At 37.0% G+C, this 22,619-nt stretch overlaps 1 protein-coding gene across 1 annotated transcript; it reads left to right on the top strand.

Moving 5' to 3' along the window:
• The first annotated feature begins 517 nt into the window (after positions 1 to 517).
• On the top strand, positions 518 to 2,215 carry LOC131619373 (uncharacterized). The gene is made up of 4 exons (XM_058890475.1): positions 518 to 867; positions 990 to 1,204; positions 1,341 to 1,528; positions 2,105 to 2,215. Exons 1-4 carry the CDS (start codon positions 518 to 520, stop codon positions 2,213 to 2,215), a joined length of 864 nt encoding a protein of 287 aa, XP_058746458.1.
• Positions 2,216 to 22,619: the final 20,404 nt, after the last annotated feature.

The raw sequence follows: 22,619 nt of genomic DNA on the forward strand, positions 1-22,619 counted from the left end.
AATGATATTATGTGAAATGATTCGCCGATGATAACGAGTTTGTCATTTCTTCTAATTTTAAACCCACCCATCATTACAATGTATTCACATTTTTAAACATGATGTATATATCTAATGAGTTTTTTCATTTGTAAAAAATTGCAGGTGTCAATGTTAGAAATATACAATGATGAAGGTGTTGATGTTAGAAATATACAATGATGAAGATATCAGGAAACAATTTCCTAATCACATTTTCAGAACTGGAAATAATTGTGATGTTAATGCACATTTCTTAATTAGTGATGGTTAATTATAATATTTTGTTCAGTTTAGATTCCTGATATAATTGTTTGTTATTGGTTTTAAAGAAGGATCAAATCAGGATAACTGGGAATTGATTCCATATCATAGGAATTGAAGATCTTAATTCATGATATGACAGTAACTTTGAAGATCATTGAAATAATTTGATGATTTTACTTATTTATCCTGTTTAATTCATGAGCATAATCCTTTCTACTGAGTTTTAATTTTTATGAGGTTGATTCGAGAGCTGTTTAGTTGTGTAGGAGCGGAAGCTATTATTCATGTTCCGCTTATTGAGGACGTTACTATTGATCGATTGGTTTGGAAGGATGAAAAGGACGGAGAATATAGTGTTCGATCAGGGTACCGTGTTTGGAAAAATAGGTATAAGCTTCCTATTCCGGAGCCTAATGACGTTAATTGGATTGGGTTGTGGTCTATTTTTGCTCCTCCTCGAGTGAAACATCTTCTTTGGCGAATTTGCTCAGGATGTTTGCCCTCTCGGGTTCGGCTAAGTCAGCATCATGTCCCTTGTCCACTTACATGTCAGTTTTGTGGGGTGGCTGAGGAGGATGATTGGTATGTTTTTTTCGGGTGTCTGGAACTAACTCTTGTTGGAAGGAAGCAGGTTTGTATGACATTGTTGCACCTCTTCTTCATCTTTCTAATGACATTAAATCCCTCATTCTTATTTTGTGTAGTAAGGAGGATAGGAAGGTAGTCGGCCGTTTTGCTATGATGGTAGAAATTTTATGGCATAATAGGAATGAGTTCATTTGGAACAATGAAAAGGAGGAGGCATCGAGACTTGGGTGGTTAGCTTTTCACAAGTGGCAAGAGTGGTGGTTGGCTCAAAATTCTCAAGATGACGAAATGATCCCCCTTCACATTCATCAATGGATTCCCTCCCCTCCTGGTTCGTTCAAGTGTAATGTCCGCGGGTTTTAATCGTAATTGTGGAACTACTAATAGAGGTTGGTGTATTCGGGATGATTTGGGGATATTTATTAATGCTGGTGTCTCTTGAGATGTGGGTTCTTCTTCTACTCTAGAAGCGGAGGCTTTGGCTTTGAAGGAAGCTATCCAAGGAGCTTTAGTACTCCATCTTGATCATGTTGTTTTTGCAAGCGATTCTCAACAAGTGGTGCAAGCTATCCATTCAAATTCCATAGGAGGGTCCGAGTTCAGTTTTATCATTCGTTTTATTAAGTTGTTGTTACTTTATTCTCCAAACTTTGAGGTAGAGTTTGTTAAGCGTCAAGCGAATATCGTTGCTCATTGTTTAACAAAGGCGGCCAATTCTTGGCCTCAATGTAGTTTCGTTAATTATATACCTCGTCGTATTAAATCTATTTTAATTAATGAAATAAGTTAAGTTTGTTTTGGTAAAAAAAAAATTATGAATTATTAATATTTAACTTTAAGATTTGATTTTCAATTGAAGCTTTAAGGAGTATATTCATGGAGTAGTATTGTGATTTGGATAAGGTGATTTATATCTCATGATCTTTTTTTTTTGGAAAAACTGAAGTTTGATTCTTATTTTGGACAAGTTTTGTTATGGTTTTGCAAAACTGAAGTTGTATCTTTCAATCAAAATATGATTTATTGCTTATTGGTTTCTTGATTCAGTATTTTATTTTTTGATTTTCGACTAGGTTTTGTTATGGTTTTTGAGGATATTATTCATCTTCTTCATCCAATGAAAGATATGTTTATCCTTTTAATAATCATGATATTAAGATTCAGTAGACTTAAAGTCCATATTTCTTATGTCATACTGGTAACATCTATGTTTAATATTTTCTCATTGCAGTTTGGAGTTGTTGTTGTCACAAGACACTTTCGTTCTATACCACGTGCTGCAAATTTATTTCGTATCGACGGGAGTTTACAGATATGGTTCACTTATGATTATGCCCCTTAAGTTTATATCTTTTTCTTTGTTTTTATCTACCTCATGTTTTGTGAGATATTGGATCAAACTCTGGTATGGTCGAAGGGTAACTTCTTAGATTCGACAGTTCGACAGGGTTAAGCATGAAGTCGAAGGTTGTTCACATGCTGGTGTCAAAGTGTGCATGTTGTAGTCGAAGATGGGTCTAGCATGCAGGTGTCGAAGATGCTAGGGTTGTTAGCATGTTAAATTAAGTTTTAGTGTTTAAACCCCAATTTGTTAAGTTAACTTGTTTATTAAGTTGACTTGTGTAATGGGCCTTATGGAAAGAGTCCATTAGTTAGTATGATAGGTTTTATTATAAATAGCATACTAGTTTCTCATCATTGCCAAGCAGCAAATCCTAATTTAGGGTGAGAGAGGTTATTTGTTATTCTTGTAAACTTATAATCATGTTTTCTAAGAGAAAGTAAAGGAATAGCAGTTATAACCAATTCTCGTGTTCTTCTTCTTCCTTGTTCTTCATTCTTCCCATGTTCTATACTTTGTTCTTGGCATTGACTTCACAATAAATTGGTGCGGTGAACATGGAGAAGATGCCTTCAACAAATTATGAGATTGAAAAGTTCACCGGAGTGAATGATTTCAGTCTGTGGCGCTTGAAGATGAAAAGCCTACTGGTTCAGCAGGATTGCTTGGAAGGTTGAAGGGAGAGGCAGCAATGAATGCTGCATTAACGGATGCGGAGAAGGCGACTATGATCGAGAAGGCGCACAGCGTAATTTTTTTTAGCCTTGGCGATAAGGTTCTCATACAGGTATCGGAGGAGACGACATCATCAGGATTATGGACGAAACTTGAATGTTTGTATATGACCAAATCACTGGTAAATCGACTCTACCTGAATCAAGCTTTGTATTCATTCAAGATGATTGAAGACAAAGTGTTAGCTGAGCAGTTGGATATGTTCAACAAGCTGATTCTTGATCTTGAAAATATTAATGTGAAGATCGATGATGAAGATCAAGTGTTGTTACTATTGTGCGCTTTGCCTCGATCTCATGCTCACTTCAAAGAAACTCTCTTGTATGGAAGGGAGTCTCTGTCCTTTGAAAAAGTTCAATCAACCATGTATTCAAAGGACTTGAACGAACAAAAGGGGCATAAACCTTCGACGGTTGGTGAAGGTTTGGACGTTAAAGGAAAATTCTTGCGAAAGGATGGTAAGTTCGACAAGAAGAAAGGAAAAAGCCAGCAAAAGTCTTATAGTGGCGAAGCATCTGGTATTTGATGCTATCATTGTAAGAAGGAAGATCACACATGATCCGCTGTCGCACACGGATCAAAACGAGTAACTTTAAAAGCGTAGTATAGCGAGAATGGTTCGAGTCGTATCGCAAGGATTATTATTCTTATTAACTAATTACTGAAAGGATTAATGGGGGTTTTGGTTCAGAATCAATTTAATAAAGAAATTGCAATTAGGTGATTAACAAAAGTGATTATAAAATAAGTTGCTCTACTGATCCGGGTTCCTACTTATCATCGATTACTATATGTTCAATTCCCTAACGAATTATTAATCCCATTCGATTACAACACCAATCAAACAAGTGCAAAAGATATTGTTTCAATTATATTCGTGTTTTTCGAATTAAGCATTCGGTTAGAGATTACGCGAATTAACAATTAAGCAAAGCTAAAAAGCGATTATAAATTAAGGAACACAATAGATCAAATTTAACAATCTCTATCCTATAACAACAATCGAATTAAGCAAACGATTGTTGTTGAATGCAGTATAGGGCAAGCAACGAAAAAGATTTGGAAATATTGATCCGGGAATTATCGTCCTCAGAGATGGAGAGATGCCATTCAACAGTTTCTACGGTTTCGAGCTTGGGTTTGAATGAGCAAAAAGTAAACAAATATATAGACAGGAAAATAATAAACACATTCTTAGAAGAGAAAGAACTTATCAGGAATGTAAATATATTCACTCTTCACAAACATACACTTACCAACCCATTATACTCAACCTACGATACTCATCTATGTCATCACGTATCTCTAACATAAGCGTCCATCTCTGGAGCACAAACGAGATCATCTCACAACTAAGGTTATCTCTAACGCGAAGTTGAGAGAACATCCATATTCTCGCGTCGGCGATCTCTCGCGCACCGCTCAAACACGAAAGCATTAAGAACAGATACAAACAGTGAATGCTAGCTCTAAATCTATCTCTAGAGTTCATAACCAACAGATAATCATCCTAGATAAGGATTCAAGAAGTTTATCTCTAAAGCACCCCAAATCCCCAGCATAGAGCAAAAATCCAGGATAACATCAACACAGATTCGTAAAGCAAGTTAAATATAAAATTATAATCGGTATATATACATAAGATTCAAGTAGATATACAAACAAACCCAACCAGAGAGAAATACACAAAGAAGAAAAGAAATGAACCGAAGATCTCCCGGTTTGTCAGCTCCGTTCGATGCTCAATCCACCCCCGATCATCCTTATGCAACCTCGGAAGTTGTTTTCTAAGCTAATTTTGATCTAAGAATGAAGTTGATGGTGTTGGGACTCAAAAATACCCAACCCATGACCTAAAAATGTGATTTTGGCCCCTTTTAACGAGCTGCTGTCTTAGCAGGTCCGCTTAGCGGACCCCCTCCGCTCAGCGGACTCAAAATTGCATTCAGACGCTGATTTTCTCCGCTGGAGCTCTGCTCAGCGGACCCCCCTCCGCTTAGCGGAGTCTGCTAAAAATCAGATTTTGTTTTCGCCATAACTCGAGAACCGTAACTCCGAATTGCGCCCGGTTCGAAGCGTTGGAAAGCTTATTCAATGCTCTATCCAATAATGAATGAATGGAAACCAAAATGATGATTTTGGTCATCCTTATTTTGATTCTTTGGAAGTCCGCTTGACGGTGGCTAAGCGGGCTTTCACCAAAATTGCGAAATCGAAGCCGTGCCTTTGACACTTTATTCCTCAAGGCTCCAATAAGCATGAATACCTATAAAAACAAAGGAAAAACTATCAAATGGTATAAAAGTATATGAAAATACAACTATTCACAAAGTATACGTATTTATACACAAAACGAGGAATTATTCAAACGGTATTAACAAAAGTATCGATAAGTGCTACTATTTACATACACAAAATAAGTACATTTTGGCACTTATCAATTGTATACGAATTAATCAAACGATTTATAGGAAGAACTTGAAAGGAAATCGAAATTCAATTGAACATTATAATAATCTCAAAGAATGGAACCTGAATACAGTAGATCAACTCCTAGGAATTATTTCTCCATTACGGTTCTTTCAAGCGTAAGAAAATAAAATTTGTGAATAGTAAAGAATGTAACAATGAACATCAGTGGTCTGCCCTAGGTAAATGGGAGAAACAATAATTCGGGTCATAACCCAACTGGGTCAAACAAACATAACTCAGGCCCAAAACTAATGACCCAAAACAAAATAAAACTAATGTTGCAGCTTCAAACGAAATTCTGGAAAATATGCACTCCGAATATGACTTTGACTCCATCGTGAAAGTTGTAGTTCTTCCTCTTAGCTTTCCGGCGATTATTAGAACGCCTCAATCAGATTTCCAGAGCTCCAGTTATGATCATTTTAGTGCAGACTGTTAATGCTGAAAATAAAGTGCGAAAATCAAATTAAACCAAAAATAAACTAAATTATTAAAACCTTATAAAACATAAAAGTAACCAAATAAATTCAAAGAAATGCTTAAGAACAAACATAGGAGAATGTGCATTAAAATGCACTGATCAAATTCCCCCACACTTGAACTTTTGCACTCCGAGCAAAATAAAATCAAAACTCAAAAGAAACACACAACAACATTTACTCATTCTGGGCTACAAACTCTTCTGCGGTTAAGGTTGCATCAATAGGTACTAATCTTGCACACTAAGGATATCATAGGAACACAAATCCGCAATTGTGTGGTCATAAGCCTCCTGAACACACAAACCACTTTGAATCATATTATTATGTTAAAGCCTAACTTAATCACCTCCTTTTTACTCTTTTTCATTCTGGCGCAATCACATTAAGCCCGTTATCTCCACACAATCATAGTAAGGCTACCGGTTAGTGACTCTGATCCTTTTTTGTATGGGGTTCTGGTACCTAAGTGGTATACCCCTTTTATTCCCCAATTGTAGTTGCGGGGAATCGGACCGTAATCCTCCCTACCAAGTTCAGCACCAGAAACTTTTGAACTAACTAACAACGGGACTTGAAATATATTTTTTTTGTAGGTTCTACAACCGTTGGGTTAAGTGACCGGGTGAGGGTCACCAAACTTATAAGGTGCGTTCCTTTTTATTTTTTTATTTTTTTTTAAAACTTGGATCACTCACTTATTTTCATCGGCCTCCTTACGTAGAGCATGTGTGAGATGGTGCCGACTGCAAAGATAAACTACTCAAGAGCTATTAGATAATGATAATTCAAGGCTATGTCATAATAAGTATTCAAATTAACTTCCATATGCACGAGACTTACGGTGTTAAGATGATACCGATCTTGTGAACTTTTCACAAGTCTCCACAACTAACCACAAATTAATCTATAGCCTAAAACTTTCAAAAATATACTTTTTTTAAGAATTGAAAACAAACAAAAATTGAAAGAAAACAAAACAAATAAATGATTCCCTCCCCCACACTTAAGACATACATTGTCCTCAATGAAAGAACATAAATATAAAATAAGAGTGAGAGAAAGGAAAGAACACACCCGAGGAATCAAGGAGGATAAGTGATCACATAAGCAGCCTTTTCCAAAGAGAGATCTTCTACATTCTCTTCTTCCAAAGTGGGGCTCTCATGGAGTAGCTTTAGGTAATGTTCATCGTCCTTAAAAAGTGGTTTAGCTCCTTCTCCTTTTATTCCATGATCAAAGAATATTATTCTAAAAGTAAAAGTGTCAAATGGGAAAGTGAAGGTGCTCTCATCTATCACAACATCAATGAACCAAAGCTAATGGGCCTGCCTCACTACTTTTGCTACATCTTCAAGTGAGATCCTATGCATACACATGGACAAACTAATATCATAAATGTCATCCAAGGTCCATCCAATTCCTTTCTTATGCTTCTTCAAAACCTGCAAAAACTTACTTTCTTGATCAAAATAAAGTTTAAAAGAAATTATAACCGGAATTTTTTCATTCATCTCTAAATAAGCATATTTAAGATTTTCAGGAATTGGTTTCAGCTCTCGGGAAGGTGGTTGTTCAATGGATGGTTTGTTCCAGGCAGTCGGGGTATCGAGAGCTTCGTCTACATGAACAACTTCATTTGCAACATCATCTGTAGTAAGAATATCAACTTGCAAGGCAACCTCAATTTCAGCACAAACAGAGCAAATTTTAGTGTCAGTACAAACATCACAGGAGTAAACATCATCAAAACCAAACAATGATGGAAAATCATCTGCAGACAAATTAGTACAAGTATCATCAATAGTTTCAGAAAGCAACTCTATTTGAAAAACAGATTTCTCTTCCAAAGGTTGTTGGTTTGATCCTTGAGCTTGCTACATGACATTCATCAAAGAGGCAAGTTGTCCAATTTGTGTTTGCAAAGTCTGAAGAGTAGAATCTATTTATTATTGATACTGGAGATTATTTGCGGCCATTTGTTTGACAATATCCTCTAGTGAATGTTCGGAAGGTGCAGAACACACTACCTGAAATTCATTCAGATGCATATGCGGATACTCACCTGCAAAACCATTAAACCTAGGCAACAAATGTGTTAAACCATATTCCAATTCAAAAGGTGCATCATCCGCAGGATCGTCAATACATAAACCATTATATTTCACATTAGAGACAACCAACTGCGTCAAAGTTCTTTGTTCAGCCATGGTTTCAACAAATACAGAAATACCAATTATGTCCCAAATAGGAAGAAACAAATAGAACGAAGGGAAATGATTAAATTAAATTCATAAAAATATAAAAACACAAAATTTCATCTAATTAAGATAAATGAGAATTTTGGGAATTTTTTGGAATTTTTTGAAACTATGAAAACAGTAAATAATTCATAAAAAATAGAAAAACAACGAATTTGCGATTTTGAGGGTCGAGGTACTGTTCATCGATTGTTTTCTTACTTTGTGGAAAAAATTCGGAACGATTCGAAATAGTAGCTTTCAAACATACCTGATAGGCTGGAAAACTTATCATTGTAGTGCAACCGGAATTGCAACCCTGAAAGCCAACAAACACAACACAAAAAAAAGGAAAAAATCCTATAAACAAGACTATGCCTAATATTAGTTAATAACAACAAGAATCCCCGGCAACAGGGCCAATTTGATCCGCTGTCGCACACAGATCAAAACGAGTAACTTTAAAAAGCATAGTATAGTGACGATGGCTCGAGTCATATCGCAAGGATTCTTATTCTTATTAACTAATTACTGAAAGGATTAATGGGGGTTTTGGTTCAGGATCAATTTAATAAAGAAATTGCAATTAAGTGATTAGCAAAAGTGATTATAAAATAAGCTACTCTACTGATTCGGGTTCCTACTCATCATCGATTACTATATGTTCAATTCCCTAACGGATTCTCAATCCCATTCGATTACAACAACAATCAAACAAGCGCAAAAGATATTGTTTCAATTATATTCATGTTTTCCGAATTAAGCATTCGGTTAGAGATTACGCGAATTAACAATTAAGCAAAGTTAAAAAGCGATTATAAATTAAGGAACATAGTAGATCAAATTTAACAATCTCTATCCTAGAACAATAATCGAATTAAGCAAACGATTATATACGAATCAAGCAAACAATTTATAGGAAGAACTTGAAAGGAAATCGAAATTCAATTGAACATTATAATAATCTCAAAGATTGGAATCTGAATACAGTAGATCAGCTCCGAGGAATTATTTCTCCATTACGGTTCTTTCAAGCGTAAGAAAATAAAATTTGTGAATAGTAAAGAACGTAACAATGAACATTAGCGGTCAGTCCTAGGTAAATGGGAGAAACAATAATTCGGGTCATAACCCAACTGGGTCAAACAAACATAACTCAGGCCCAAAACTAACAACCCAAAACAAAATAAATATAATGTTACAGCTTCAAACGAAATTATGGAAAATATGCACTCCGAATCTGACTTTGACTTCAACACAAAAGTTGTAGCTCTTCCTCTTAGCTTTCTGGCGATTATTAGAACGCCTCAATCGGATTCCCAGAGCTCCGATTATGATCATTTTAGTGCGGACTGCTAATGCTGAAAGCAAAGGGCGAAAATCAAATTAAACCAAAAATAAACTAAATTATTAAAACATAAAAGTAACCAAAGAAAATCAAAGAAATGTTTAAGAACAAACATAGGAGAATGTGCATTAAAATGCACTGATCAACACACGAAAGGTGAGCCCTGAACGCCTGAAAGATCATGGAGGTAAGGATAATGGCAATGCAACCATTATTCCAGATTATTTCGAATCATCTGATGTCCTTGTGGTTTCGAACAGTGACTCTAGGAAGGATTGGATTATGGATTCAGGTTGAACTTGGCACATGACTCCAAACAAAGACTTGTTCGAGGAATTGTGTGATCAAGATGGTGGATCAGTACTACTGGGAAACAACAAAGCTTGCAAGATTGCAGGTGTTGGATCTGTGAGATTCAAGCTCCATGATGAGTCAATAAGGTTGTTGAGTCAAGTCAGGTATGTTCCTGATTTAGAGAGAAATTTGCTTTCTCTTGGTGAATTCGACAAGAAAGGATATGTTTTCTAAGGAGAAAAAAGTATCCTAAGAGTCGTGAAGGGATCGAAGGAAGTCTTGAGAGGCATGAAGAAACAAGGCTTATATACCCTTGAGGCTGAAGTTGTAAGTGGTTCGACAAATGTTGCATCCACGAAACCTTTGTTGAAGACAGAAATCTGGCACATGAGATTGGGCCATGTCAGTGAAATGGGCCTGGTCGAATTAGGGAAACAAAATATGCTTGGTGGAGACAAAGTTTAAAGCTGAAGTTTTGTGAACCCTGTGTACTTGGAAAATCTTGCAGGGTGAAGTTCAACAAAGGCAAACAAAGAACACATGGATCCCTTGATTACATCCATGCTGATCTTTGGGGGCCTGCAAGGTATCTATCACATTCAGGAGCAAGGTATTTTCTATCCATAGTTGATGACTATTCCAGGAAGTTATGGGTATTTATCCAGAAGAATAAGGATGAAACTTTTGAGAATTTCAAAAGTTGGAAGACTCTGGTCGAAAATCAGACTGCCAGGAAGGTCAAGAGGTTGAGAACCGACAATGGAATTGAATTTTGCAATGAAGCGTTCGACAACTTTTGTGCTGACTATAGTATCGCAAGGCACATAACTACTGCAGGTACTCCATAACAAAATGGTTTGACTGAAAGGCTTAATCAAACTATTTTGGAGAGTGTCAGATGCATGTTGACTAGTGCGGGGTTAAAGAAGGTGTTATGGGCTGAGGCTATTTCGACAGTAACATATTTAATAAACAGATGTCCTTCGACGGCGTTAAATATGAAGACACCTGAAGAAGTTTGGTCGGGACATCCACCAGATCTCGACAAACTGGGAGTATTTGGCTGTGTAGCCTATGCTCACATTAGGTAAGACAAGGTCGAACCAAGAGCTTTGAAATGCATGTTCATGGGATACCCTGAAGGAGTCAAAGCTTATAGGTTATGGTGCCTAGAACCAGGTCACATGAGGTGTATCACCAGTCGAGATGTAGTTTTCAATGAAGCTGAAATGGATTTTAAGAAAACTGATGATGTTGGTCTAAATGCATAAACATCTAACGAAGGGCTGGAACAGGTAGAGATTCATGTTGAGGTGGAACATGTTGATGCTGAATTGCATATCCCTTATGAAGTCAAAGAAGAAGCATAAGATGCTGAGGAAGATGAGGAAACTGTCAATGACTACTATCGTGGGTCAAAAAATAATCGCCACGAAATATTAATAAAACCCTTGGGAAATGAAATCAATGAATAAGTTGGTCTTCGCGACCAAATTAGGGTTCGGGAGTCGGTTAAGTAAGGGGAAGGTATTAGCACCCTTACCTCCATCGTACTCGATGGGACCCATTTAGTTATTCTTGTGATCGATTGTTAGCTTATTATTTACTTGCATTCTAATTATTATATGGAACAGAAAGAAACGAGATTTGATTTTTTTATTATTGTGCTCGCCAAGATATTTGAATCTTGTGCCTACATATCTTCAATGGAAGAATCAGAGCGATTGTAGTTCGAAGCTACGAAATAATATTTTTTTTATTAGTGTGCTCGCCAAGACATTTGAGTCTTGTGCCTACATATCTTCAATGGAAGAATCAGAGTGATTGTAGTTCGAAAGAACTACAAATTTGTTGGTAGATTTTATGGGTCTAATCGCACTTGGGTGAGAAGACGAGTTTTTGAATGTGGTTTGCACTTGGGCAAAGAAAATATGAGTTTGAATTAAAATTGTTTTATGAAAAAGAAAGTGGAATTCAAGCATTCAAACAGTGGCTTAATAGCCATCGCATAAAATACTAGAAAGAGTATTTACTAAATTGAGCTTGATGAAGTCTTTAATGGGATACAAGCGTTCAAACAAAGGCTTAACGGCCATCGCCTAAATGCTTGAAAGAGCAACTTGTACAAGTACGTACAAACCCCTCTTGGGTGGCGAAAGAGATTGAAACGACGCGAGTTTTGGAGAAGTCCTTAATGAGATACAAACATTCAAACAAAGGCTTAACGACCATCGCCTAAATGTTTTTAGAACAACTTGTACAAGTACGTACAAACCCTTCTAATTTCATCCATTGTGGACTCAACTCAATTCGATTGTAAAAAGCATTTTGATTGAAAAAAGGAACTTGGTATTGACCAAGATTTGTTATGAAAATATTCGCACTTGGGCGATGAAAGGGATTCGCACTTGGGCGAGGAAAAGAACGATTTAATGAGTTGAAATTATTTTTAGTGTTTTTGTAAAAGAAAGAGGCATATCGAGTTTGAATGAGTCCTTAATGGAATCTAAGCATACAAACAAAGGTTTAACGGCCATCGCCCAAATGCTTTAGAATAACTTGTACAAGTACGTACAAACTCTTCTTGATTCATCCATTATAAACTACACTCGATTTAATTATTAAAACATTTTTTGAGGTTTTTTTATTGTGACATATGAAGTTTGAAAAAGATACTTGGTGTTGACCAAGATTTATTATAAAACTATTTGAAGTGAGCTCGATGTTGGATCAGAAAGTTTATTTGAATGAAAATATTTTTGGGTGTAAATTTTCTTAATTAATTAAACTATACTTAACAAATTAATTGAGTTGTTAAAAAAATTAATTAACAAAATTTATTTGACTAAAATAAATTTAATCAAACTAATTAAGGTAATTTAAAAATTAAATATCTAAATCACTTGGTTTAAACAAACAAGCTAATAAAAGAAATTAAAGAAAAGGGAAAATTGGGCTATGGGGGTGAAATTCGCAGGTGGAAGGAGTATGGCCCAAATGAGGTTAAGGCCCAGAATGTAAAAAAGAAACAAATAGAAATAATAATAAAAATAAGGATGGGCCGAAGCGGGTCAAGCTGGACCCGGACCCATGCCCACAACCTAACAACAGGGTTAGAGAACTGTTGCTTTTTTCTCGGTTGCTCTATTTCTAGACACAAAAAAAACAACAAACGTTTCTCCCAACTCTCCTCTATCGCTCTGTTTTGATCTCTCACGCTACTCTCTCTGCTTCTATCTCAATCGTGTTTACCAACAACCAAACTCAAACAAATCGAAACATAAAAAAACCCAATTCCTATCATAAACCCTAACCCTGATTCAAATATATCCAGTTGATGATTACGTGATACATCTGAAGTCAAGAGGAACATGAAAATGCAATGTACAAAATAACGCAACAGTTCAACAATAAATCAAAGTTTACGGAAGATCTACCGAGTGTGAGAGCCTTCAGAAGGCGATATCAAGGTAAGGTAATTCAAATCTCTCTGCTTTGAGCGTTTCAAGACCCTTTTTTCTGCTTCTGTGTCTGCTCTGCAATCTTGTGTGGCTCGATGCGTGTTTGATTGTTCTGTGCGTTAGGTGTTCTTGTTGTGTATGGTTATGAGAGTTTGTGTGGGTTAGTGATGAACGAGTTTAGAGGTTTAACAAAGGTTTTGTTGCTGTATGTTTGCAGGATGGAGGGGAAGATTTGTATGAACTTGTGTTAATGTTGAATGTTGTTATGGTGATTTTCGGTGGGTGTATGGAAGGAGTATGAAGGGTAGTTTCAGTTGATGTGAGTTAGGGATTTTCGCAGGTTAGAGGGTGTGGTTTGAGTATGGTTTGTGTTTGGTGGTTGCAGAGTTTGTGGTTTGAGTGAGAATTTTGCAGAGTTCTTTTTTTGTGTTCGTTTGCTCTCCCCCTGTTGCTGTTGTTGTTTGGCCTGTTTTATAGATGGATGAAGTGAGTTTTGGCGGGAAGATTGTGTTATTTTGAACAATTTGATACTCTGATTTTCTTGCTTTTTCTTGTGCAGGTTTGGTTATGGCTAAATTGGTGAAAATGTTGGACTCTCTTGGGCAGAATTTTGCTGGCTTTGCTGTCCTTTTTGTGCAGGGTTTTGTTGTCTTGCAACAGGTTGGTGGTGATGGTCCGTTTCTGCACTTGAAGAACCAAGAACCAACAGCTTTTTTTTTTGTCTTGTAATTGTATAATGGGCTATGTTGTATCCTTTTTAATGAATGGGCCTTTGTAAAAAAAACTTGAGATCTTAAATAAATAAAAAGTTCTACTAATGCATGTATTAAAAACCTCTTTTTTTATATATTTACTTTTATATGGTTTTCTAAATTTAAATTGAAGATAACAATTATTTAATCATTAAGTCAATCTAAAAATAGAGTTTAAAAAAAAAAAGCAATTTAAATTATTAATAGGTAAATAAAAATGCAAAAAAAATGATAAAAAATGAATTCAAGATGAAAAATATGCGAAAAATGATAAAAATGGATCCAAGATAAAAATATGCAAAAAATGTGATTAAAATGGTTATTAATTGAAATAAATGAAAAATTAATTGTGAATTTCATACTAACTTGAGATGTGACATGTGAAGTCGAAATTTATTCTGGATGTAGATGAATTGATCGACGCTAATGCAAATGAATTAGATAAAAAACTTAGGTCAAAATTTAGGGTGTGACAACTGCCTATTTTCGAGAGATTTGTCGAGAAGAGTCATCAAGCCACCTCAGAGACTTGGGTATGCAGATCTTATAGATTATGCCTTAATCTCTGCAAGTGAGGTTTTAGACGAAGAACCTAGAGACTATAAGGAAGTTATGAGGAGTCGAAATAAGACTGAATGGCTGAAGGCCATGGATGATGAGATGAAATCTCTTCATGATAATCACACCTGGGAACTGATCAAGAAACATGTTGGGGCAAGGTTAATCAGCTATAAATGGATTTTCAAAGTTAAGGAAGGAATCAAAGGAGTAAAGTCGAAAATATACAAGGCAAGGTTGGTCGCAAGGGGTTTATTTCAGAAAGAAGGTGTCGACTTAAATGATGTGTTTTCTCCTGTTGTGAAGCATAGGTCCATTCGAATGTTGTTGTCCATGGTGGCACAATTCGACCTTGAATTGAAACAAATGCATGTTGATCTAGATGAAACGATCCTGATGAGGCAACCTGAAGCATATGTCGAAAAGGGGAAGGAAGATTATGTGTGCAAGCTGAAGATATCCTTATATGGACTAAAACAATCTCCTCGACAGTGGAATAAGAGATTCGATAAGTTCATGGCACACATAAGTTTCATTAGAAGTCAGTTCGACCACTTTGTTTACTTCAGATTTCGACCTGGTAATTCATTTGTTATTTTGTTGCTTTATATGGATGATATTCTCATAGCAAGCAATAATGTCGAAGATGTGATGAGAGTGAAGGCTGGACTCAATAAAGAGTTGGATATGAAGGATATGGGAGTTGCTTCCAGGATTCTTGGAATTGACATTCGAAGAGATAGAAAGAAGTCGAAGTTATGCTTATCTCAAGAGGCATATCTACGAAAGATTCTCGAAAAGTTTTGTATGTCGAATTCGAAGCTAGTTGTGACTCCAACAAACCCTCAATTCAAGCTGAGTATTGATCAGTGTCCCAGTACTAATGTCGAAGCTAGTTGTGACTCCAACAAACCCTCAATTCAAGCTGAGTATATATACTAAAACTTAATAATTTTGATTCGTGTCGTGCACTAAAAATTAATAATTTTAGTATAAAACTGTAATGGTATGTGTAATAATTAATTATGTGATTAAATAAATTTTAATATAATATTTATTTAATAAAATATAATTTATTTAGAATTATATAAAATCTAACTTTATACATAGTCGGCCAAAACAATTATACTGAGAAATTTTTTGAAAAGAAATCTTACATTAGACTTAATAATAATAATAATAATAATAATAATAATATTAATAATAATAACAATAATAATTATAATTATAATTATAATAATAATAAAAATAATAACAAAAATAATATTAATAATAATTATTATTATTATTATAAAATAATTTATTCTTAAAAATAAATATAAAAGAGGAAAATTAAACAATATTAGGAGTTATCGAGAGAACAAAAGAATGTGAATAAAAAAATATGAATAATATTATAATGGTAAGATTAGTAAAAAGGTCTAACACATCACATGCTCATTTTATTATCATAAACACCAAGTAATTTCGAGAATGTTTCAACTTCCCGCGACACCAAAGTTCCACCGCAACTTTTTTCCTACACCAAGAAAAAGTAGCTGGATGGGAGATTGGATAGTTCCCGAAGAAATTACTGTTGTTTTCGCAGTGATTGCCCTCGTGTGTCGATTTTGTTACCTCCTTCCGCGTTCCAGCAGTTCGTCTGAGGACGAAGGCTACATTGAGCTCGGCAGTATCCATTCCACTCCTCCTCTTCCTCGAGTCTCTCATACTGGATGGGAGAGCCGACTTCGAGATGAGTCCATGGTATTTAGGTAAACCTCTTGTGAGATATTGAATCGAAATCTAGTATGGTCAAAGGGTAGCTTCTTGGTTCGACAGGATTAAGCATGAAGTCAAAGGTTGTTCACATGCTTGTGTCGAAGATGCTAGGGTTGTTGGCATGTTAAATTAGGTTTTAGTGTTTAAACCCTAATTTGTTAAGTTAGCTTGTTTATTAAGTTAGCTTATGCAATGGGCCTTGTGGAAAAAGCCCGTTAGTTAGTATGTTAGGTTTTATTATAAATAGCATACTAGTCTCTTATCATTGCTAAGCTGCAAATCCTAATTTAGGGTGAGAGAGTTTATTTGTTATTCTTGTAAACTTGTAATCTTGTTTTAAGAGAAAGTAAAAAATAGAAGTTATAACCAATTCTTGCGTTCTTCTTATCTTCCCAAATCCCTTGCATTATACTTTGTTCTTGACATTGTTTTCACAATAAATTGGTGCGGTGAGCATGGAGAAGATGCCTTCAAAAAAGTATGAGATTGAAAAGTTCACCGGAGTGAATGATTTCGGTCTGTGACGCTTGAAGATGAAAGCCCTACTGGTTCAGCAGGGTTGCTTGGAAGCATTGAAGGGAGAGGCAGCCATGAATGCAGAATTGATGGCAACGGAGAAGACGAATATGATCGAGAAAGCACACAGCGCAATTTTGTTGAGCCTTGTTGATAAGGTTCTCAGACAACTATCAAAGGAGACGACAACATCAGGGTTATGGACGAAACTTGAAAGTTTGTATATGACCAAATCATTGGTAAATCGACTCTACCTGAAGCAAGCTTTGTATTCATTCAAGATGATTGAAGACAAAGTGTTGGCTCAGCAGTTGGATATGTTCAACAAGCTGATTCTTCATCTTGAAAATATTGATGTAAAGATCAATGATGAAGATCAAGCGCTGTTACTATTGTGCACTTTGCCTCGATCACATGCTCACTTCAAATAAACTCTCATGTATGGAAGGGAGTCTCTGTCCATTGAAGAAGTTCAATCAGCCCTGTATTCAAAGGACTTGAACGAACGAAAGGAGCATAAACCTTCGACTGTTGGTGAAGGTTTGGCCGTTAAAGGAAAATTCTTGCGAAAGGATGGTAAGTTTGACAAGAAGAAAGACAAAAGCCAGCAGAAGTCTTATAGTGGCGAAGCATCTGGTATTCGATGCTATCATTGTAAGAAGGAGGGTCACACACGAAAGGTGTGCCCTGAACGCCTGAAAGATCATAGAGGTAAGGATAATGGCAATGCAGCCATTGTTCAAGATGATTTTGAATCATCCGATGTTCTTGTGGTTTCAAGCAGCGACTCTAGGAAGGAGTGGATTATGGATTCAGGTTGCACTTGGCACATGACTCCAAACAAAGACTTGTTCGAGGAATTATGTGATCAAGATGGTGGATCAATACTGCTGGGAAACAACAAGGCTTGCAAGATTGCAGGTGTTGGATTTGTGATATTCAAGCTCCATGACGAGTCAATAAGGTTGTTGACTGAAGTCAGGTATGTTCCTGATTTGAAGAGAAATCTGCTTTCTCTTGGTGAATTCGACAAGAAAGGATATGTTTTCCAAGGAGAGAAAAGTATCCTAAGAGTCATGAAGGGTTTGAAGGAAGTCTTGAGAGGCGTGAAAAAACAAGGCTTGTATACCCTTGAGGCTGAAGTTGTAAGTGGTTCGACAAATGTTGCCATGTCAGTGAAAGGGGTCTGGTCGAATTAGGGAAACAAAATCTTCTTGGTGGAGACAAAGTCGAAAAGCTGAAGTTTTGTGAACACTGTGTATTTGGAAAATCTTGCAGAGTGAAGTTCAACAAAGGCAAACAAAGAACACATGGATCCCTTGACTACATCCATGATGATCTTTGGGGGCCTGTAAGGTGTGCATCACATTCTGGGGAGAGGTATTTCCTATCCATAGTAGATGATTATTCTAGAAAATTATGGGTATTCATCCAGAAGACTAAGGATGAAACTTTTGAGAATTTCAAAAGTTGGAAGACTCTGGTTGAAAATCAGACTGGCAGGAAGGTCAAGAGGTTGAGAACTGACAATGGCCTTGAATTTTGCAATGAGGCATTCAACAACTTTTGTGCTGCCTCTGGTATTGCAAGGCACAAAACTACTGCAGGTACTCCACAGGAAAATGGTTTGGATGAAATATTTAATCAAACTATTTTGGAGAGAGTCAGATGCATGTTGACTAGTGCAAGGTTAAAGAAGGTGTTTTGGGTTGAGGCTGTTTCGACATCAACATATCTGATAAACAGATGTCCTTCGACAGTGTTAGGTATGAAGACACCTGAAGAAGTTTGGTCGGGACATCCACCAGATCTCGACAAACTAAGAGTATTTGGCTGCGTAGCCTATGCTCACATTAGGCAAGACAAGGTCGAACTTAGAGCTCTAAAATGCATGTTCATGGGATACCCTGAAGGAGTCAAAGCTTATAGGCTATGGGGCCTAGATCCAGGTCACAGGAGGTGTACCACCAGTCGAGATGTAGTTCTCAATGAAGCTGAAATGGCTTTTAAGAAAACTTTTGATGTTGGTCGAAGTACAGAAACATCTGACGAAGAGCTGGAACAGGTAGAGATTCATGTTGAGGTGGAGCATATTGATGCTGAATTGCATATCCCTGATGAAGTCGAAGAAGAAGCATAAGATGCTGAGGAAATTGAGGAAACTATCGACGACTACCTATTGTCAAGAGATAGGTCGAGAAGAGTCATCAAGGCACCTCAGAGACTGGGGTATGCAAATCTTATAGCTTATGCCTTAATCTCTGTAAGTAAGGTTCTAGATGAAGAACCTAGAGACTACAAGGAAGTTATGAGGAGTCAAAATAAGACTGAATGGTTGAAGGCCATGGATGATAAGATGAAATCTCTTCATGATAATCATTCTTGGGAACTGATCAAGAAACCTACTGAGGCAAGGTTAGTTAGCTATAAGGGGTTTCACTCAGAAAGAAGGTGTCGACTTCAATGATGTGTTTTCTCCTATTGTGAAGCATAGGTCCATTCGAATGTTGCTTTCCATGGTGGCATAGTTCGATCTTGAACTGGAACAGATGGATGCGAAGATTGTGTTCTTGTATGGTGATCTAGATGAAACGATCATGATGAGGCAACGTGAAGGGTTTGTCGAAAAGGGGAAGGAAGATTATGTGTGCAAGTTAAAGAGATATTTGTATGGGCTGAAACAATCTCCTCAACAGTGGAATATGATATTTGACAAGTTCATGGCACACATAAGTTTCATTAGAAGTCAGTTCGACTACTGCGTTTACTTCAGATTTCGACCTGGTAATTCATTTGTTATTTTGTTGCTTTATGTGGATGATATTCTCATAGCAAGCAACAATGTTGAAGATGTGACGAGGGTGAAGGCTGAACTCAATAAGGAGTTCGATATGAAGGATCTGGGAGCTGCTTCCAGGATTCTTGGAATTGACATTCGAAAAGATAGAAAGAAGTCGAGGTTATGCTTATCTCAAGAGGCGTATCTACAAAAGATTCTCGAAAAGTTTGGTATGTCAAATTTGAAGCCACTTGTGACTCCGACAAACCCTCAATTCAAGCTGAGTATTGTTCAGTATCCTGATACTGATGTCGAAAGAGCCTATATGAACAACACCCCATATGCTAATATAGCTGGTTCTTTGATGTATGTTATGGTTTGTACTAAACCCGATATAACATATGCAGTAAGTCTTGTAAGCAGGTACATGGTGAATCTTGGAAAGGCTCACTGGCAAGTATTGAAGTGGATTTTAAGGTACATAAATGGGTCTCTGAACAGAGTCCTAATTTATGGTGGAGCCTTGGGCGAAGATAGTAAAGCAGCAATTGAAAGATATGTCGGCTCTGATTATGCAGGTTGCATGGATTCTAGAAAGTCTATTTCTGGGTATGTTTTCACTATGTTTGGCACAACAATTAGTTGGAAAGCAACACTTCAGAAGGTTGTTGCTCTATCAACCACTGAAGCGGAGTATATTGCCCTAACTGAAGCTGTGAAAGAAGCATTGTGGCTTGAAGGTTTTGCGAAGGAACTGAAACTTCAAGGTCGAGGTATCACTGTTAAATGTGATAGTCAAAGTGCAATACACCTGTCGAAGAATTCAGCCTATCATGAGCGAACTAAGCACATTGATGTGAGGCTGCATTTCATCAGAGGAGTAATCGAGCGTGGAGAAGTCCAAGTGATGAAGGTTTCAACTGAACACAAAGCTGCTGATATGATCATCAAGACATTGCCGAGTTGCAAGTTTTTCCACGGTATGCAGTTGATAAAGCTGCATGAAGAAAGCTAGTTTGTTCCTTGATGTTGTAGAGTTAGATCCAAGGTGGAGATTTGTGAGTGTGAGATTTTGGATCGAACTCTAGTATGGCCGAAGGGTAGCTTCTTGGTTCGACAGGGTTAAGCATGAAGTCGAAGGTTGTTCACATGCTTGTGTCGAAGATGCTAGGGTTGTTAGCATGTTAAATTAGGTTTTAGTGTTTAAACCCTAATTTGTTAAGTTAGCTTGTTTATTAAGTTGACTTGTGTAATGGGCCTTGTGGAAAAAGCCCATTAGTTAGTATGTTAGGTTTTATTATAAATAGCATACTAGTCTCTCATCATTGCTAAGCTGCAAATCCTAATTTAGGGTGAGAGAGGTTATTTGTTATTCTTGTAAACTTGTAATCTTGTTTTAAGAGAAAGTAAAAGAATAGCAGTTATAACCAATTCTTGTGTTCTTATTCTCTTCCCTAATTCCCTATTATACTTTGTTATTGGTATCGTTTTTCACAACAAATTGGTGCGGTGAGCGTGGAGAAGATGCCGTCAACAAAGTATGAGATTGAAAAGTTCACCGGAGTGAATGATTTCGGTCTGTGGCGCTTGAAGATGAAAGCCCTACTGGTTCAGCAGGGTTGTTTGGAAGCGTTGAAGGGAGAGGCAGCCATGAATGCTGCATTAACGGCAGCGGAGAAGACGACTATGATTGAGAAGGCACACAGCGCAATTTTGTTGAGCCTTGGTGATAAGGTTCTCAGGCAGGTATCAAAGGAGACGACGGCATCAGGGTTATGGGTGAAACTTGAAAGTTTGTACATGACCAAATCGCTGGTAAATCGACTCTACCTGAAGCAAGCTTTGTATTCATTCAAGATGATTGAAGACAAAGTGTTGGCTGAGCAGTTGGATATGTTCAACAAGCTGATTCTTGATCTTGAAAATATTGATGTGAAGATTGATGATGAAGATCAAGCGCTGTTACTATTGTGCGCTTTGCCTCGATCACATGCTCACTTCAAAGAAACTCTCTTGTATGGAAGGGAGTCCCTGACGTTTGAAGAAGTTCAATCAGCCTTATACTCTAAGGACTTGAATGAACGAAAGGAGCATAAACCTTCGACTGTTGGCGAAGGTTTGGCCGTTAAAGGAAAACTCTTACGAAAGGATGGTAAGTTCGACAAGAAGAAAGGCAAAAGTCAGTCGAAGACTTACAGTGGCGAAGCATCTGGCATTCGATGCTACCATTGTAAGAAAGAGGGTCACACAAGAAAGGTGTGCCCTGAACGCTTGAAATATCATGGAGGTAAGGATAATGGCAACGCTGCCATTGTTCAAGATGATTTCGAATCATCTGATGTTCTTGTGGTTTCAAGCAGTGACTCTAAGAAGGAGTGGATTATGGATTCAGGTTGCACTTGGCACATGACTCCAAACAAAGACTTGTTCGAGGAATTATGTGATCAAGATGGTGGATCAGTATTGCTGGGAAACAACAAGGCTTGCAAGATTGCAGGTGTTGGATCTGTGAGATTCAAGCTCCATGATGAGTCAATAAGGTTGTTGACTGAAGTCAGGTATGTTCCTGATTTGAAGAGAAATCTGCTTTCTCTTGGTGAATTCGACAAGAAAGGATATGTTTTCCAAGGAGAGAAAAGTATCCTAAGAGTCATGAAGGGTTCGAAGGAAGTCTTGAGAGGCGTGAAGAAACAAGGCTTGTATACCCTTGAGGCTGAAGTTGTAAGTGGTTCGACAAATGTTGCATCCACGAAACCTTTGTCAAAAACAGAAATCTGGCACATGAGATTGGGCCATGTCAGTGAAAGGGGTCTGGTCGAATTAGGGAAACAAAATCTGCTTGGTGGAGACAAAATCGAAAAGCTGAAGTTTTGTGAACCCTGTATACTTGGAAAATCTTGCAGAGTGAAGTTCAACAAAGGCAAACAAAGAACACATGGATCCCTTGATTACATCCATGCTGATCTTTGGGGGCCTGCAAGGTGTCCATCACATTCAGGAGCAAGGTAT

This window comes from Vicia villosa, linkage group LG7 (genome assembly GCF_029867415.1).
Source record: "Vicia villosa cultivar HV-30 ecotype Madison, WI linkage group LG7, Vvil1.0, whole genome shotgun sequence".
NCBI classification, from domain to species: domain Eukaryota; kingdom Viridiplantae; phylum Streptophyta; class Magnoliopsida; order Fabales; family Fabaceae; genus Vicia; species Vicia villosa.

Coding starts and splice junctions, on each gene's coding strand:
- LOC131619373 (XM_058890475.1), top strand. CDS start 518: ATGAGGTTGATTCGAGAGCTGTTTAGTTGTGTAGGAGCGGAAGCTATT. Junction 868..989: donor GTGGCTGAGGAGGATGATTG/GTATGTTTTTTT, acceptor TATTTTGTGTAG/TAAGGAGGATAGGAAGGTAG. Junction 1,205..1,340: donor ATGGATTCCCTCCCCTCCTG/GTTCGTTCAAGT, acceptor CTTCTACTCTAG/AAGCGGAGGCTTTGGCTTTG.